Source organism: Equus quagga, chromosome 21, assembly GCF_021613505.1.
Source record: "Equus quagga isolate Etosha38 chromosome 21, UCLA_HA_Equagga_1.0, whole genome shotgun sequence".
In the NCBI taxonomy this organism is placed as follows: domain Eukaryota; kingdom Metazoa; phylum Chordata; class Mammalia; order Perissodactyla; family Equidae; genus Equus; species Equus quagga.
In genome coordinates this window covers 36,283,911-36,301,347 of record NC_060287.1, presented here as the reverse complement: position 1 = coordinate 36,301,347, position 17,437 = coordinate 36,283,911, and the positions used below count along the sequence as shown (strand labels likewise).

General features: G+C 45.5%; 1 protein-coding gene across 1 annotated transcript in view; it reads right to left on the bottom strand.

The window, feature by feature from the left end:
• The window catches only part of LOC124231323 (beta-secretase 2), an 81,847-nt gene that overhangs the window by 27,217 nt on the left and 37,193 nt on the right, over positions 1 to 17,437 (bottom strand). The window contains exons 3-6 of the mRNA XM_046648051.1: positions 9,249 to 9,465; positions 5,236 to 5,364; positions 3,938 to 4,072; positions 1,627 to 1,728 (exon numbers count right to left, since the gene is read on the bottom strand). Coding sequence (XP_046504007.1) covers positions 1,627 to 1,728; positions 3,938 to 4,072; positions 5,236 to 5,364; positions 9,249 to 9,465 — 583 coding nt within the window. The remainder of the gene's footprint in view (positions 1 to 1,626; positions 1,729 to 3,937; positions 4,073 to 5,235; positions 5,365 to 9,248; positions 9,466 to 17,437) is intronic.

Sequence of the window (17,437 nt, the reverse complement as noted above, 5' to 3'; positions counted from 1 at the left end):
AGCCCTCTTCCTTCCATGTTTCTGCTGTCACCTGGAACAAAGCAGCTGCTGTGTGCTTTCCTATCAACTGTCCTTTGAATTCGGCCGTCCCAACAGAGCGGTGGCACAGTCAGTGCCGAGTTTGCACCAGGATAAAGGGTTTATGCAGGAAACACTCCTTGTTGGGGAACTGGCGAGGGTGGTCCTGCGTGGACAGATGCTTTTGAAAGCACCCAAGGAGCCGAGACGAATGTTTATCCCACGTCCAAACAAATAGTAGTTGTGCCGTGGTTTGGACACTAAATAGAAGCCCCTCTTTACCTCACACCCACTGTTCCCGGCACTTCACCCCAAACCCTCACGACAACCCCACAGACGAACGTGGAGGCTCCCAGAGGGCACAGTGCCCTTGCCCCAGGCACTTGGCTAATAAGTGGCAGAAAGTGCGCTAAATTCATCTCCGTCTGACCTCTGAAGCTGTGTTCGTTCTCATCAGTGCCTTCTGGTCCATGCCGTTACCCTGAACTAACTGGGAAGTTGGGGTCACACTGGGAATACCGACAGCCAGGTCCCCCACAGGTATGTTGTCCTCGCCCATGATTTTTTTTTTTAAAGATTTTATTTTTTCCTTTTTCTCCCCAAAGCCCCCCGGTACATAGTTGTGTATTCTTCGTTGTGGGTCCTTCTAGTTGTGGCATGTGGGGCGCTGCCTCAGCGTGGTCTGATGAGCAGTGCCATGTCCGCGCCCAGGATTCGAACTAACGAAACACTGGGCCGCCTGCAGCGGAGCGCGCGAACTTAACCACTCAGCCACGGGGCCAGCCCCTCGCCCATGATTTTAACTGTATTTCAGCATAACCGTAAGATAATTATGGAATCTGTCTGACTGACCTTTGTCTTCTGGGCATCATCTTCTTTTACAGAAGTTAAGAATTAAAATCTCAGCATGGCTTGGATGCAGGCCAGAAAGGAGGAAGATTTTTGGTTTATCTGTTTCGTTTTAAAGGCTACAAACATACACCTGGTTTACTATTTACTTTAGTCCACAGTCATCCCTCAGCATCCACGGGGATTGGTTCCAGGACCCCCGCGGATACCAAAAGCCAGGGATGCTCACGTCTCTTATGTAAAACGGTGTAGTATTTGCATATAACCTAAGCACAGCCTCCTGTATACTTTAAATCATCTCTAGATTACTTACAATTCCTAATACAATGCAAATGCGGAGGAAATAGTGGTTATACTGTATTGTTTAGGGAATAACAACAAGAAAAAAAGTCTGTACACGTTCAGTACAGATGCAGCATCACAGGCCTTTTTATCCACAGTTGGTTGAATCCACGAGGGCCGAGTGAAGTACATTGCCAAGTGTTTCTTTTCTTAGATTAGAAAGAAAGTGCTACACCCACTATACTATTATTTGAAATACTCAAAAGCACCGCGTGGTCAGATCCAAGTCCTCTGAGGTTAAAGTGAAAGAATTATTTGCTGGTTAATGTCAAAGAATAAGACTGTGAACTTAATAAGTAATTGTTTAAAAAAAACCCCGATAGTCAGATGGAGACTATTTGGATAACACATGGTAACACTCCCCAGCGTGTGGTCAGGACTTGCTGTTCTCCAAGATTCAGCATCCTGAGGACTCACCAGAGATGTGCGGGCCACAGCTTCGACCACTGCGTTAAACACCTTCTGGGGCAGGCGCAGCAGTGTGGTGCCACTGTCCACGATGGCCTTGTCCGCATTATACTACAATGAGGGAGGGATGGGGGAGAAGGCACATGAGTGACATGGCATTTCATATCAACGCATGGCTCTAGCCTGCTGTCTCTGTGCATCTGTTACATACAAATTTGGACAGCCCCAGTACCTCGTTGGTGGCTACAATTCATCTCACATTCTCGGAACTTGGGAACCAAGGATCTGCTGGCCCAACATCCTCATTTCACAGATAAGGAAGCTGAGGCCAGGAAGGGAAGTGGCATGACCAAAACTAACTGCCCTCCCAAAGCAGAGCTCTTCTCTTATTTTGAGGTACCCAAACTTTCCCATCAAGGAACCCCCAAGGGCAAAGAGAGAAGACCCATTTGTCTTTAGAAGTTGAAATGACACATTCAATGTCATTGACGCAAATCATACAAACTCAACTCTCCGTTATCCCACTCATGGAGAAAGAGAAGAAAGAAGGGCAGTTTTTGCATACCCCATATTTGCATTTGGAACAGAACCAGAGCTCCATCCAGTAAGAGAATCTCACAAACACACACACACAAGCTCGCCAGCCCTGTTCCCACCTCCACCATTCTTTATGGGGCCAAGTGAGGAAAATGGAGGTCAGTGGGCCAACACCAGACAAGCCACTCCACCACCAGAGACATAACGGTACGAGCAAGGCCACCAGGGATCGGCTGAATCATGGCAACTTAATTCCCCCTCTTTTAAAGCAAATCTTTAAAGTCATTTGACTGAATACATCAATCAGGTCAAAAGGAAATAAGATTTTGTCAGGGAGCAGGTGGGAGGAGTGAAGAATCTTGAGAAATTGAAATACGTCAATTTACTCATATTATTTTCAGATTTTATTTTTTTTCCTTTTTCTCCCCAAAGCCCCCCGGTACATAGTTGCATATTCTTTGTTGTGGGTCCTTCTAATCGTGGCATGTGGGATGCCGCCTCAGTGTGGCTCGATGAGCAGTGCCATGTCCGCGCCCAGGATTCGAACCAACGAAACACTGGGCCGCCTACAGCGGAGCGCACGAACTTAACCACTCGGCCGCGGGGCCAGCCCCTCATATTATTTTCAAATGTAAAGTTATTTTCAGTTCAGAAGCAAATTTAACTACAGTCTAGTTTGTTCAAAGAAATTATCACTTTAAAATATCTGAAAGGGCTGTAGCCGCTAAAACGTTGTGGTGGGACGTTCTGGGTTTTGTTTGGTCTCTTGTGGCGTGGGTGGTATATTTGGTGGCAGGAAAGAATCAAGAATCTAAGCATCAAACCTCCAAATATATGCTTATACTCCCTAATACACACACTCACACACACATACAAAGAGTTTGTGTTTTATTATAGGCCCTCATATTTGACGCTACCACTGGATTCTTTATTAGCAAATGAGTGCCTTTTGACCATCAACACAGATCTGTGGACGGAGGACTGAAGCATCCTCACAGTGGAAGGGACCATCACTTTAGCAAACTTTGGTTTCTCAGAGGCATCTGTGCGTATGAGCATTTATGGTGGAATGTGATGGTTAACATGAAAGGAAGTGAGGACAGGTAGAAGCATAATGAAATGCTGGTGGTTTTTGAAATCCACTCTGAAAATGCTGTAGAAGACCGAGGCTGCCACAAGTCCTCATCATCGTCGTGTCGTTACGTGCCACAAATAAGCCGAAATGCAGCGAGAGGGTGCTGACAAGTTTAATAAGAGGTCTGGTTTCGCGGCTCTGCACATCTGCCCCCTCTCAGCACCGTGAAGCCACGCACATCTTTAGCCACACACGTAATTTTCGTTCGAGTAAGAACTGTGTGCTGGAGGGAAGGGGGGCGTTAGCTAAGAATGGAGGACAAAGCTGATGATTTATTTTTGGTTTCATTTTGCTTACTTTTTGTCCCCCTCTGTCTCCTTGCACTGATGAAAACTTGCTTATTCATCCTCTTAGAGTTCAGGACCATTGGTCCAAGATGAAGGGTGAAACGTGCAGCTCTAGACAATTCGTACCATTTTATGCTGATTTCCTCTGTGAAGCCAAGTGGCCAGAAGAAAGCCATTTTTTGGGTGGGGAGGTGGGTCACTATTTAATTTACACAAAAAGGCCCTATAACCTTTGATGACAAATCTTTGACTTGCCTTGTAAGTAATGTACCTTCTGACTTCATATTCAGGTCCAAGCTGTAATGTTTAAGCACCCCAGGCACACAGACAGGTAGACACAAAGGGATCACAGCGTAAATACCTCTCTGCAGTCCAGATTAAGGCTCTGGCCTCCGATTTCCAATTTCAGAATTTCTATCTGATAATACCACTCCTCCTTAATAGGGGTATACCAGATGTCTCCTCTGTACAGACTCGGTTCAATTCCACCCAGGACCTGGGAAGGAACATATTCACAAGTGTAAGAGAAAAAATATGCGGGCATGTAACAAGTTACACAAAGAAGCACGCACTTAGAAGGTGAAACGTCACTGAATCAGTACTTTCCCTTTATTGTGATGTTATAAAACACATATATATGCTTGAAAATTAAACACGGAATGTTTTGGGGCCATGCATCTAAAGGTCAAATAACTTTATGCGCTAGTCTAATCAAGATGCTTTGGTGGTCCCCCTTATCTAAAGGAAGTCCACGCAATTCTAGCTTTACAATATTGAGATTCCACCCCCTATCCCGCAAAGAAATGCAATAAAATGGTTAACCACCTAGACTGACCATCATTCAGTTCCTCACAAGACAGAGGATGACTTCCTGTCTACACACCTGCATGGAAAGCAGAACAAAAACGCTTCCCTGATTCAAACTTCATTCTGCAAAACTATGTAATGCTACCCCGCAAAATTCCAGGCTACCCTCTAATCTGAAAGGGGGTAAGAAGGGCGTGAAGAGCCGGTGGACTGTTAGCAAATGAAAGTGGCTGAGCCTGCTTCTCACGGTCAGAGAGCAAAGGGTTGGCAGCACCCACCCCGAGAGGGCCCTTCCGTGCATCCTCCTTGTCACGTCCCACTTTAGACATCTGGGTGCAGGGTCTCTCAAGGGGATGCTTGGGCGACAGCACATCTAGTGCTGATGGCCTTCATTCTGTTTCAATAGAAAACTTTGTGTACGTGTGTGTGTGTTGTGAGAGAGGGGAGAGAGATATACAGGTGTCCCTGTCTCCCCACCAAATTTTCAAAATCCCTTTGCCGCCTCTACCCAGAGTAAAGCCACCTACCACCCCCCCCCGCCTTGTTTCTCACTTGCCCCTCTACCATCCACCAAAACCAGTTACCTTTCAAAAGAAAATTTTAAAAAGCTTTAATAGAATCTGGGGAAGTGATGAGAATCATCTTTTTAGATGGTAGGATGATCAGGAAAGATCAAAAATAATACCTAATTTTATCCATTTTTGCAAAGGTTCTGTAACAAGGATTATCACAATTTTACAGTACTTATGTATGCCTACATGTTGAATATTTCTATCAGGGTCTTAATAAAACAGAGAAAACAGCCCCATTGATTTGCGATATTTCACCCCTTGAAGACTAAAAGATACCCACAAGACTACCTCCGTTGGTACCAGGTCCAGCTACTGGCAATCCTGCCCCACACATCTGCATGGAGAAAACGTTGGGGATTTTTGCTTGTGTCACCAGGGAATCAAAAAATGTCTCCAGGGAACTTGATGGCTGGAGGAGGATGAAAAAGAAGGACAACAGCTTCATGACTCATAATGAGGACAGGGAGGGATCCCATGTGGACACCAGGCATGATAATTTGATATTACTTTATGCTTAATTTTTTTATGGCTAAACAATAAACAAGCTATGATTAAGTACAATAACTTGGAAACCTCCCACAGAACTTCCTACTCCTTGGTATTTTTCCTTTTGGTATGACTTTGTTGTAAGAATAAGAGAGGAAGTGGGTGACCAAAGTACATGGTGGATCCTAATCTTAGACACCTCAGAGTAGAGAGAGAAGAGTGTCTCTAGGAGCTGCCTTTGCAGCTTCAGAAAAAGTCTGTATTCCCCTCTTTCAGCCACAGTAGTCCACCACACAAATGAGATGTTCTGACCCAAGAGGACAGCTCATCTAGGATCACAGACCCTGGACATGGCGTAGCACTGCCAGCTGTCTACTGAACTCTGATGATCAGGAAGGTGGCAGGAAGGGAACGGTGCTATGCTCCTGAACATTGAGAGCCCTATTATTCCTCATTGCCATATTTTGGTAGCCCTAATTTGATCTGCACCTCCCTTACAAGCAGCCTTACGTTCAGAGGACACCCCCATTTCCCCAGGTCTCAAAAGGAAGAGGGATGGTCTGTAAACAGTTCTGAGTTGGGATGATGAGGATTATTTTAGGCTGGTTACTTTTAAAACTGCAGATGAGAAGGGGGCTGGTTACCTTTAATAAAAGCAACTCTAAGGAGCGGGAGTTTGCTTGCCCTTTGTTGGGAAACATTTACATTTGTAAGGGAAACCTCCATCTGTAAAGATGCCTCCTCTCTGTGCCAGGAAGAAGGGGGATGACCTTATCTCTAGAAACTCTTAATCAATGCCAAAGGCAAGAACTTAAGTTGTTTACTGTCTGGCAACCTCATGTAACTGACCACCCCCCCAACATCCTCCTTTGTCTTTAGCTGAAGATAATGTTTAAGCGGTGGCTTCTGCCGGGTTTGATTCTTATCTAAAAGTTATAGGACCACCCTACCGGCACTGACACCATTTTAACAACTTTTTACATATTCTTTCCTTCGTCTTGTAAAGACATAACTCACATACCTATGCCTTAAATTTAGCCTTACTCTCCACCCAGGTTTGCAGCAGCAGCAGCGACAGCAGCAGCTCTGACTGCCCATGGGTCCTGTCCCCATGCTATTCCACACTATTCTCTAAATAAAAGAGCACTACTGCCAGACCTTGAGAGTCCGAGAAATCTTTCTTTAGACTCCTCAGCTCACCGACCCCGCATCGGGTGGGGAGGGGGGCTCGGGTGCTGGTGGTCATGAAGGAAGGAAAGTACTCGACTCACATTCAGAATTTGGCTTTGACGACTGGGAGATAGGAGTTAGTCCCTAGGAGGTGTTAGTTCTTGATGAACACTTAATTGCAGTAGCATAGATGCTGTAGGCATAGTCTGACCACCTACGGTTAACATAAGGAACAATTACTTATTATCTGTAGGAACTAAGACTGTCATTCTAGAGGGAGTGAGAATAGAGCCCCATTATCAAATAGATATAAATCTTCCCATTTGTTTGGTTCATTTGTATGGGGCCTCCTTCTTGCTTCCTTCTCAGACTCTGTGGAATCTCGGGCAGAATTCAGCACCGTCTCTATGTGTAATCTTTGTTGAAACACTTTGTGTTTGGGTCACTGAGTGAGACGAAGCCCTGTCTTGGAGTGGGCTGGGTCTGCCGGTGACCCAGTCTGGTGCTCTCAGCCCCCCTGCTTGAGAGGCAGCAAAGTCAACACTGCCTGGAATTGGCTCCTGGCTCCGCCACCTGATAATGGAGTGACCTGTTCCTTTGTTTCCTTATCTGTAAAATGGGGATAATAATACCCCCCTAGAGCTGTTCTGGGGCGTAAATGGGTCAATACACAGAAAGCACTTGGAGCAGTGCCTGGCACCTGGTTAGGGATCTATTATTATTCTGTCAAGTCATTCCTCAGCAGGCCTGTGCCTCAGGATCCCTTAAGAGCTTTAAAAGCACACAGTTGCCCAGGACCAACCCAAGAGAACCTGATTCAGCAGGTGTGCAGCTGGACCCGGGCATCTCTAGTGTAAGAGACCCTGTGGTTGGTTCTGACACATATCCTTGGTGGGAAGCTTCTGGGATGGACCAGAGGCCACCACACACTATGACCACCACTGAGCACTCGGCTAAGCTACTCAGAAGCAGCTTTGGACCACCAACCCAGGCTGCCCTGCCAGTCCCGTTCCAGCCATGCTTCCTCCAAACCCCGTTATTGTCTCCTCAAATCTGGGCACTTGAAGCCAATGGTTGGTAATCTTGGAATTTCATAGATGAAAAGATAAAAGGTCATGTGGGGAATCTGGACACCCCAAAGAACTCTGAAGTAGTTTATTCTCAAGGAAGTTTTACATATTATTAATTCCAGACCATTTAGCTTTACTCTCCCATCTTCCAAATAATCAGCACAAAATCTTCTCATACTCACATCTTTCATTTTCAAAGTCACATGAAAGTGAAACACTTTGCCCAAGGTCACATTGTCAGTGAAAACATATTTAGGAATGTAGGTTATCACCAGCCTGAAAATCTCCTATTAAGCTCGCCCTACCGTACTAAGGAAAAAGGGGATCCAGAACCCATTTGGGCTCTGTAGACAGAGTGAGAAGTACCCCCGGGGCTCTGTGCTCTGGCTACCTCTCTGACCCTCAGTCTGCACATCTCTAAAATGGGGATCATATGGCCTTACAAAGTCTGCCCTCATGGGGAAGAGGTGAGAACCAAGTGGACCAACATCTTGTAATGTTCTCAGCCTAGTGCCTCATGGGCTTTTCTTTCACCCTGAGAAGCCACGGGGTTGGGGAACTCCCCTTGCTTGATGCCCCCCCCACCCCACTCCCTCACCTCACCCCCCGTACCATCTGCTAGGAAACTTGAGTTGGAACAAATATCTTCAGGGAGAGAGAAAACAGGCCTTCCCTTTGGGATCCTCGTGGACCAATGCGGGCTCTTTTGTCACTGGGCCCACTGCTCTGCAACCATCTAGCTTCTCTCTTGTTTCACGCTTGGCTCTGCCTCAAAGCCTGACACTGAGCAGTGAGAGGCCAAGGTGTGGAGTCTGGTTACAGGCAGGAGAGGTGACCTCCTTCTGCTTTGCTCAAGTGCATGCAAACCTAGCCAGGTCACCCAGAGCCCATGGGTACACCCTGCCGTCTAATCTCCCTGCCTCGGAACCCTTCCAGTGGAAATTCCCAGCACAGAGGCGAGCCTGCCTCACTCCTCCTGCACACCAACACTATTTCCGTTAGGTTGGCCTGAGTACAGATATCTGGAGAACATTCAACTGTGTCTTTCCCCATTTTGTGATGGTTCTGATGTTCACGTGAGCAAGGGTTCCCCACTTCCTCCTTGGCACATTGCTACTTCTCGTGGCTGGAGATCCCCAGGGCACACTTTCAAGTGGCCCTCATTCTGGCTCCAGGTGTCTCCTCAGAGGGCTTCTGGAGTGACAGAAAGGTGGCAGGACGCTCTTGCCCTGGTGGGGGAAGGCTCCATCTTCATGTGAACATACGAATTTAATAAATGTGTTTTCTTTGAACCCTACCCGAAGAAAAACTCCTAAACAAACACCATGATCAAAGTGATTCAGATTCTGTTAACATTCTTAAGCTATACAACTAAAACAAACAAAGACAAATGAAAAAAAGGAAAAATGCTTAGAAATACAACTAATTGTGTGCCCACAGGTCTGTTTCAACCGTGTGATTCTCACTGTCTCCAACAGCCTGGACCCATCTGTGGGCCCCTCCAACGACAGGCTGTCAGAATCTCATCCGATCACTTGATTACCGTGGCTCCGTGCATTCTCCTTACCTTCGCCAGGGTTGCATAGGCAAGTCCAAGGATCCCGTTCCATTTAATGCCAGGCAAAAAGAAATTCTCAGACTCAAAAATAGTGGCAATGTTGACAAGAAAAGAACTATTGAAGCCTTTTGGGATGGTGACAAGGTCCTCCCCAACGAAGCCAGTCCAGCTCCCCTGTGTGTATTTCACGGTGACATCAAAGCCCTTGGAGCGGTACGTGCTGGACCTGGAGAAAGAAGGAAAAAGGCATCGTACTCTGTCCACATACCCATGTCCGACCCAATGGCTGGTCATGGTGGCAAAGACAGCTCTCCCAAACACAGAAAGTCTCCCGTAAGCAATTCCTAATATTAACAGTGCTCACGTTCACGGAGTGACAGTTCCCACAAAACATAGTCACTAACGTTGCACAGTGTTTCTGCGCCCCGTCGAAGGGAAGTACTGGGGTTGACATGTGGCCCCCGAGTTTAACCCTTCCCTCTGCCCAAGTCGAGCCTCTAAGTCCAGTGCTTTCCTTAACTGCAGTAGCCTTTCACAGCACAGCCCAATCTGGGCACCTGCATGGCCCTCTGGCTTTGCAGGGACCCTGCAATGCTGCTCTGTGACACAGGGAGGGCCTGCAGACTAGAGGGAGATGCCACCAGCTTGTGCCAGTAGTGACCTGGGGTTCAGATTTATACAAACAACCAATGTGACGAATAAAGACCAAGCCATACCCGCCAACACCAACACCGCAGGCCGTCCTCCTCAGGGCCCACGTAACCTCCTGATGGCACAGGTTACTTCTCAAGGCCACCCGCCCATGCCCCAAGGCTGATTATACTCATACCAAAATACAGGGGATGAAGCTAATGACATGGCTGTGACATAAATTGCTGTGACACCATCTACACCCCCACATGCATATAGCCCTAAGGGTAAGAGTTACAGACACAGAATAACATTAACAAGATCAGACAATGGACAGGGCAGAGAAAATCCTGCCCTCGGGATTTCAGAGACAGACAATAAACAAGTGAATACATAAAATTCCAGGCGGTGATAAGGAAAGATAAGAGCTATCCAGGAAATAAAGCAGGGTGAAGAGAGGGCAAGTGACATTTCTGTGAGACCTGCATGAAGACAATGAGCCATGTGGGACATGGGGAAGGGACATCCTGGAGAAAGGACAGCAGGTGTCAAGGCCTGGGGTGTCCAATCCTGTAAGGTAATTCTCACATCCATTATCCATTTGAATCAGAAAATTCTGCTGGATTCTGCGAAGGAACCCGGGGAACATCTCTAGGCAAATATCTGGGCATTCAGACCACCCTCCCCCTAGGAAAATGATCAAGTTCCCAAGAGAAATGTCAGATTGGCAAACAGATAATTATAAAGTGTTGCTGTTTGCCTGTTTCCATGTACTCTGTTTTAATATCTAGTCTCTGAACACTACTATGTGTTAATGAGTCTTTGTTGCAGGATTGCATGAACTAGCCCAGTCTTGTTTGGGTTCAGGGAAGAAATTAAGCCAGAGACGATATGAGCTTTTTTTTTTTTTGGTACATCTTATAAGCTTTAAAAATGTTAACAGCCTTGGGGCCAGCTTGGTGGCATCGTGGTTAAGTTCGCGTGCTCTGCTTCAGTGGCCCGGGGTTCACAGGTTCGGATCCTGGGCCTGGACCCACACGTAGCTCATGAAGCCATGCTGTGGCGGCATCCCACATACAAAATAGAGGAAGATTGGCACAGACGTTAGTGCAGCAACACTCTTCCCCAAGCAAAGAGAGGAAGATTGGCAACAGATGTTAGCCAGGGCCAATCTTCCTCACACACAAAAAAACGTTAACAGTCTTTAATTCCGTAATTGTACTTCTGAGAATTTGATCCAGAGAAACATCCATGATGCAGACAGAGGTTCAGGTACAAAGAGAGTCGTTATGTTTTATTGATAACAGAGAACAGTTGGAAAACACCTAAATGCCCAGTAAAAAGGAAATAGTTTAGTAAATGACAGTACATCCATATGATGAAATTATGTAGCACTGAAAAATGCTATTTACTGAGACATTTTCAATGACAAAAAAAATTAAAAGAAAAAATCGTGTATTGGCAGAATCTTCTTCAAAACAATTTATTACACTCAGATATTTATAGTGCTACCTCTAGATGGTGGGGTTTGTGGAAGAGATTCTCATTCTTGTGGGTAGGTCCTTCTACATTTTCTGCATATATCACTTTTATAATCAGGGGAAAAAAGTTATTTTTAAAATGTCTGGCAGACAAATTTTTGAGAAATTTAATTTATTCTAACTTCATAATGGAATATAAAATATGAAAAATGTTTAATTTTAGTATTTTCTTACATTTTAGCTCATTCCACCATAATCTTAAAGTGAGAGCAGCATTAAGTGAACACTTTGTGTGCACGCATCTCCTGACAAGGCCAGGCACAGATGGAAAAGTGACAGTGGATGGACCCTGGGCACCCACGGAGCACTGAGGAACCCACCACAAATTACACAGGTAAAGTGCACAGTCAGGTCATGGAAACGTGGGCACTGGAGGATTGGCGGAATGTCAAGTTTTAGTGTCAGAGTCAATTCAGCAGTGCCTGGCACACAGCAGGGGCCACACACATTTACACTGAACAGCAATGAAAACACTGCATCATTTAGTCCCTTTTGACAATTAGCGGTCATTCCTCAAGTTGGAGAATACGCTCTTGCTAACGGGAGAGGCTATCTATCTTGAGGTGCTTGGAGAACACCATCTAGTGTAGGGTCAGCAAACTTTTTCTGTAAAGGGCCAGAAAATAAACGTTTTAGCTTTTGTGGGTCACATGATTTCCATTGCAACTAGTCAGCTCTGCCAGTATAAGGAGGAAGCAGACACAGGCGATGCATAAACAAACACGCATGGCTGCGTTCCAATAAAACTTTATTTACAAAAAGAGGCAGCAGGTCAGACATAGCCTATGGGCCCAAGTTTGCAGTCCCCCAGTCTAAAATGTCATGCCTTTCTTGTGTGAAGCTGTTTTCTTTTGACTCCGTCCAAGCTACAGAAAGCTCCTTAGAATCTGCTAATGTTAACAAAAAGAGTCTGAACACCTAGTTGGCATATGTCTTCTATAGTTTCCTGACCAGGTTGCTATTTCCCTCATGGGGGGAACGTTCTGGATATTTCAGTGCCATGTGCAGAGAGATGAGAGGTAACTGGAGTTACACTGCCTGGCTTCAAATGGGAGATCAACCACTTATTAGCTGTGTGTGACCCACCCGGGCCAAGTTATTTAACTTCTCTGTGTCTCAGTGTCCTCAACTAAAAAATGGGGCTAACACAGTATCATAGCTCATGGGGTTAATTCTGAGGATGAAAAGAGTTAATTCTGTAAAGCATTTAGAACAAAGTCTGGAACAAAAATAGCTGCTATTATTATAACTATCTAATCACATCCTACCTTTATTCAATCTATGAACTACAAAGAAAGGGTAAGAATTGTTTTTTCTAGAAAATGCTCTGATAGCTACTTTTACGGAATATCCAGAATTGTCTCATATTGAAGTCCAACCACCCCCATGACAAAGGGGCATGTCTTGGGGGGATGACGTGGTTAAGGTGGTCGGGGACGTGGGGGAGCCTTCCAGCGTTCTAAAAAGTAGAGCTCTTCTGTCTTCCAGACCAGTGCTGACCAAGAGAGCTTGCTGCCATGAAAAAAACATTCTGTCTCTACGCCGGCCAATATGGTAGCCACAGGTGGCTACTGAGCCCTTGAAATGTGATGACAGTGTGACTGAAGAACTGAACTTTTCTTTAACGTTGATTAATTTAGATTTAAATAGCCACATGTGGCTAGAGGCTACCTTTGTAGAAAGCATCGTCCTAGATAATGTGAGAAAAAAGTCATTCTAAGCTTATATTCCCTGAGCTCCTTAAACTAAGCCTCGAAGGGCAAAATCCCCAGAGATGAACCGTAAGCAGCTCTAAGGATGATTAATGTATAGTTTCCAGCACTAAATTAAAAAAAAAAAAAATGCATTCCTCCATCTTCGTGTTCTAACATCCTACCTCTTGGCACTAAAATGCTTTGGCTCTCAATTGCTCTGCACACTAATTAACTATATTGAGAGGGAACCCTAGATTGGCTTCTCCTTTGTAGTGTCCATCCTGGGTGCTCAGGAACAGCAATCAATCAAGGATGTGGGTAGCCAGGAAAAAGTCAGCTCACAGCAATAAAGTCACTTTGAATCCAATTCAGGAGACACTCTGCCTCTGATTAAGAGTGTCAGGGAACGCAGGATGGACAGTGAAATTAACTGAACTGAGGAGGAAACAGTTGCAGAATATTTTATTATTTTAAAAGAAACCCATTATCATTTTCAGAGAACATAAAAAGAGAAAGTTTGGAAGGGCAGAATTCAGAAGAGTTAAATTCTTGGGCCCACGGCTTTGCTTCTCCTAAGCCATCCCACCCAGGGAATGTCCTAAAGAACTCTGCCCAAGACTTCCCTGGGGCTCTTCAGAGTTTGGAACCTACCTTCGGGGTTGTTGGTCCAGCCTAGGTGGTCAGATACCTTTCTTGCTCTTGCCCTATTCTGGAAGTGACCAGACCAGAGTGGATGGGGCCACTGACAGGCCATGGGCTGCTCAGTTAGCCTGTCCACACTGGAGCTTGATCAACATCCTCAGCAAAGGCAAATGCTCAAGGGCTCCAACAGGGAAAGTCCCCTCCTGGACAGGCAAACAATGCTGGCTTGAGAAATTATCTAAATAATCAAGCAAATATGTCTGTCATCATCACATGGACAGATGAGGCGTTTGGTCTCGAGGGTCCGGTTCAGCCTCCTTAAGGAGGTCACCAGGTAATTCTCTAATATCCTAATTCTACTTACAAGCACCTCTTGAGGAAAAGAAATGGCTCCCTTGCCACAACCACACTCTGTGGGCTTCACCCCAGGTGGAGTACAGGAGGAGGAGACATCTTCAAAGGAGACAGACAATTTCCCAAATAGATTAGGAGAAGGTCAGATGGATAAGTATACTGGACCTCTCATCAAGCCAACTGGCTGGATGCTATTTTATTGGCTAAACAAGAAGTACATCTAAAAAAACCACACCATTTTCTTTTTGCTATATAGTAATTCACTGGAACATCCACCGCCATGAAAAGCGGGCATCTGATGGGAACAAGCTACACAGATGACTAACGGTAGCCTGATGTCTCATTCCATAAATCAAAGAGATCTTGTCAAAGAACCCCAAGCCAAATCTCCAATTACTGGGAGATGTTTCAGGAAGCATTAAACCTGAATATCCAAAGTCTGGGGTACTTGAATCAGAGGCTGACAAACCCAACCAGAAACCTTATTTTAACTAAGGGAGATCAGAGGGACAGCGAATACAGAAACATCACAGGGCAGGGAGCCACATCTCTGAAAAGGAAGCTTTGTTAAAAATTGAGAAAGGAAGTAAGAACATTCTCTTGGCTTCCATCAAATACGATGATGGGAAGAGTACCTTCCGCCAACTCTAAAGTTAGCTGAAAGCATCAGACAAATTAATCATACATAATTTACAAAATAAATTACGTTCCTAGTTCATATCTTTAAAATAACAAATCTGTGTTAACATAAGTCTATGAGAAGCATGGGGGGAAAAAAGAGGAAAAGAGAGCAAAGAAGTTTATCACAAATCTAAGCAAGTACTGAACGTGCAAAATATGCAAGTTTAGCAGGGGTGCAGTTGATAGAAGGGAACTTGCCTAAAATTAAAAAATGGTACGCTTCACATCTGATTCAGCTAGAAGAAGCCTGACAGGTCTGTTGAAGAACGGTTCTCTCTCAAAGACAGGCAGTATCGGGGCTAGAGGCCCAAAATGGGGGTGACGTTTTATAGGTAACAGGTAAATTTCAGCAACGCTTGCAAATGAGGAAGGCTGGCTGAAGTTTGAATGATGGAAGTGCCAGTGGATAAAACTGACGATGGAGGGGACATCTGGGACTTTCCCTGCACATTGGTGGGTTCCATTATTTCTTTTTATTTGTCCACAAAAGGAGAGACGGATGAGAACCTTGAGGGCCCAGAAAGCTGAGAGGGAGCCCTAAATTCTCCTGTGGGGTTAGCAGGAGAGAAAGCCTAGCCACCACAGGAGCTATTGCACCCCACCCCCCCTTTCCCTTAAGGTTCTTATGGCTGGCCAAATAATTAAAAAGCAGGTTAGCAGTAGAAAATCAAAGTTTAACGACATGTACACATGGGAGGAACTCAGGCAAAACTGAGCAACTCGCCACAATGGCCAAGTTGCCCCCTTACATATCATCTCAACTAAAGACAAAGGAGGATGTTGGGGTAGTGGTTTGGGCCTTCAAAGGGGAGAAAGGCAATTCACATTAGACAAGTGTTTACCCCATGGGCCACCTAGAGAGAATGTGGCCAGAGAGACAGGATTTCAAATAAGATGTGCTTGTGGGTGCCTTTCCCATCACACCTATTTCACGTTGTACTATAGTCTCGTGGTATAAGCCCCTTCCTGGATCAGGCCTTCTATCTTAAACTCTTTTAGGCAATTTGGGGGAAAGCCAAATGTTCTTCCTGAGTCTTCTGAGCCTCTATTGTCTCCAGCTCCAAATAATTCACACACCGGAGTGGCGCATCTTGGGGCGGCCTGCCCCGAACCCCACCAGGATGTTCCCAGGAGTTTTCACATTAAGTCAGGTGCAAAGGAGCCAGAGAAGTTCAATATCTAAGTATCAAAAACAAGGACATCTGCCACCTGAACACAAACCTGGCCAGCAAGGTCGGCAGGTAAGTTAGAAAGATGTGTTCTCCTGAAGCCTGAAAGAGAACCACGGTTCAACCAAACAGTGAACAAAGTGGAAGGTAAATGAGAAAGACGCCAGTTGTCCACAGTCAGTTAAATACAGTACAGGTATTAAATGGCATCGTACACAGTGTTTGTAATGCTGACTATTATTTATCCTTGAATGTTTCAATAGCTGTATCTGCATGGCAAATGGGTCTCTGGCTTGAAAAGCACACTTTGACCTTTAATTGAACCCTGGCTATGAGCAGCTGCCAAAGAACTACCATTTACCTACCAGGAAGGAAGTAACCATCCATGGTGGCAAATTTGCATATTTCAATCTATAAAGGAACTATACCCTTCACCCTAATTTTGGCTTTACGATGCACTACTGTTTTTTTTTTTTCTATTGTACCATGTGTCTACAGATGTGTGATGAAAATAAAAATTACTCCAGGAGGTGGAAAACTGATAGGCATGGCACAGAGCTCAGCTCCAAGTCTGGAAGTTCTGAGTCCTGCGGTAGGTGTGGGGGAACCGGCTGAAAGTATAGACTACAGCCTTGTAGCAGAAAAGATGTAGGGCTGGGATTGCTTTGCCACCAAGATAAACATTTTTTGCATAGTTCTAATATACATTGCATTTTCCGGGAATGCAAATACTGTATAAACTGGGGGAAGGTGATATTTTCGGGGGGTAATTTTACCAGGATTCTTCACCTACTTGGAAAACCATATCATCAACTCAAGCTGCTCTGGGTGTCTGAGTCTGTTTCAATCCACTTTTATCAGTCTACGCTGGGTGCTGCACGCCCACGGGGAGGGGCTCACATCCTCCTACTGCACCAGTCTCCACTGTAGTTGACCCAGATGTTCCACACTGAGGTACTGACCACCTTTTATAAATTACTGCTTACTCCCCCTATATTACACTGGGGCAGTGAGTTATAAGACCTTTGCATTTCATTTCAGGGCATCACAACTCACTAGTTATAGAAAGGGCATGCTGGGGCTCAAGGTTTGGGAACTGCTGACCTAGAAACTCCAACTTGGGCAACTTCTTGGCATCTTGAACCTCCTGTGCTACATGAGGAACAAGAGGTCTGGACCAACTTGAAGTTCTGTTCCACGACCAAGCAGTCCAGTGTGGGCAGTGGGGGGTGGGCGCTGTTCAGGGCAGAGGATTTGGAAGAACCACCAATCTGAACAGGAGAGGGCAAAGGGTGGCCAGTGCATCATGAGCCTACCCCTCCCCCACCTGTACTCACCCAGAAATACCCCTTCCCCCACATCACACATATTTGCAATTACAGCAATAGCTTCAAGGCACAAAGCAACCACTGGCCAGGAGTTTCATCCTGGAATAGCAACCACGAAAGGTTATCAATACAGAGTCATGGACAAAGCTATGGGTTCCC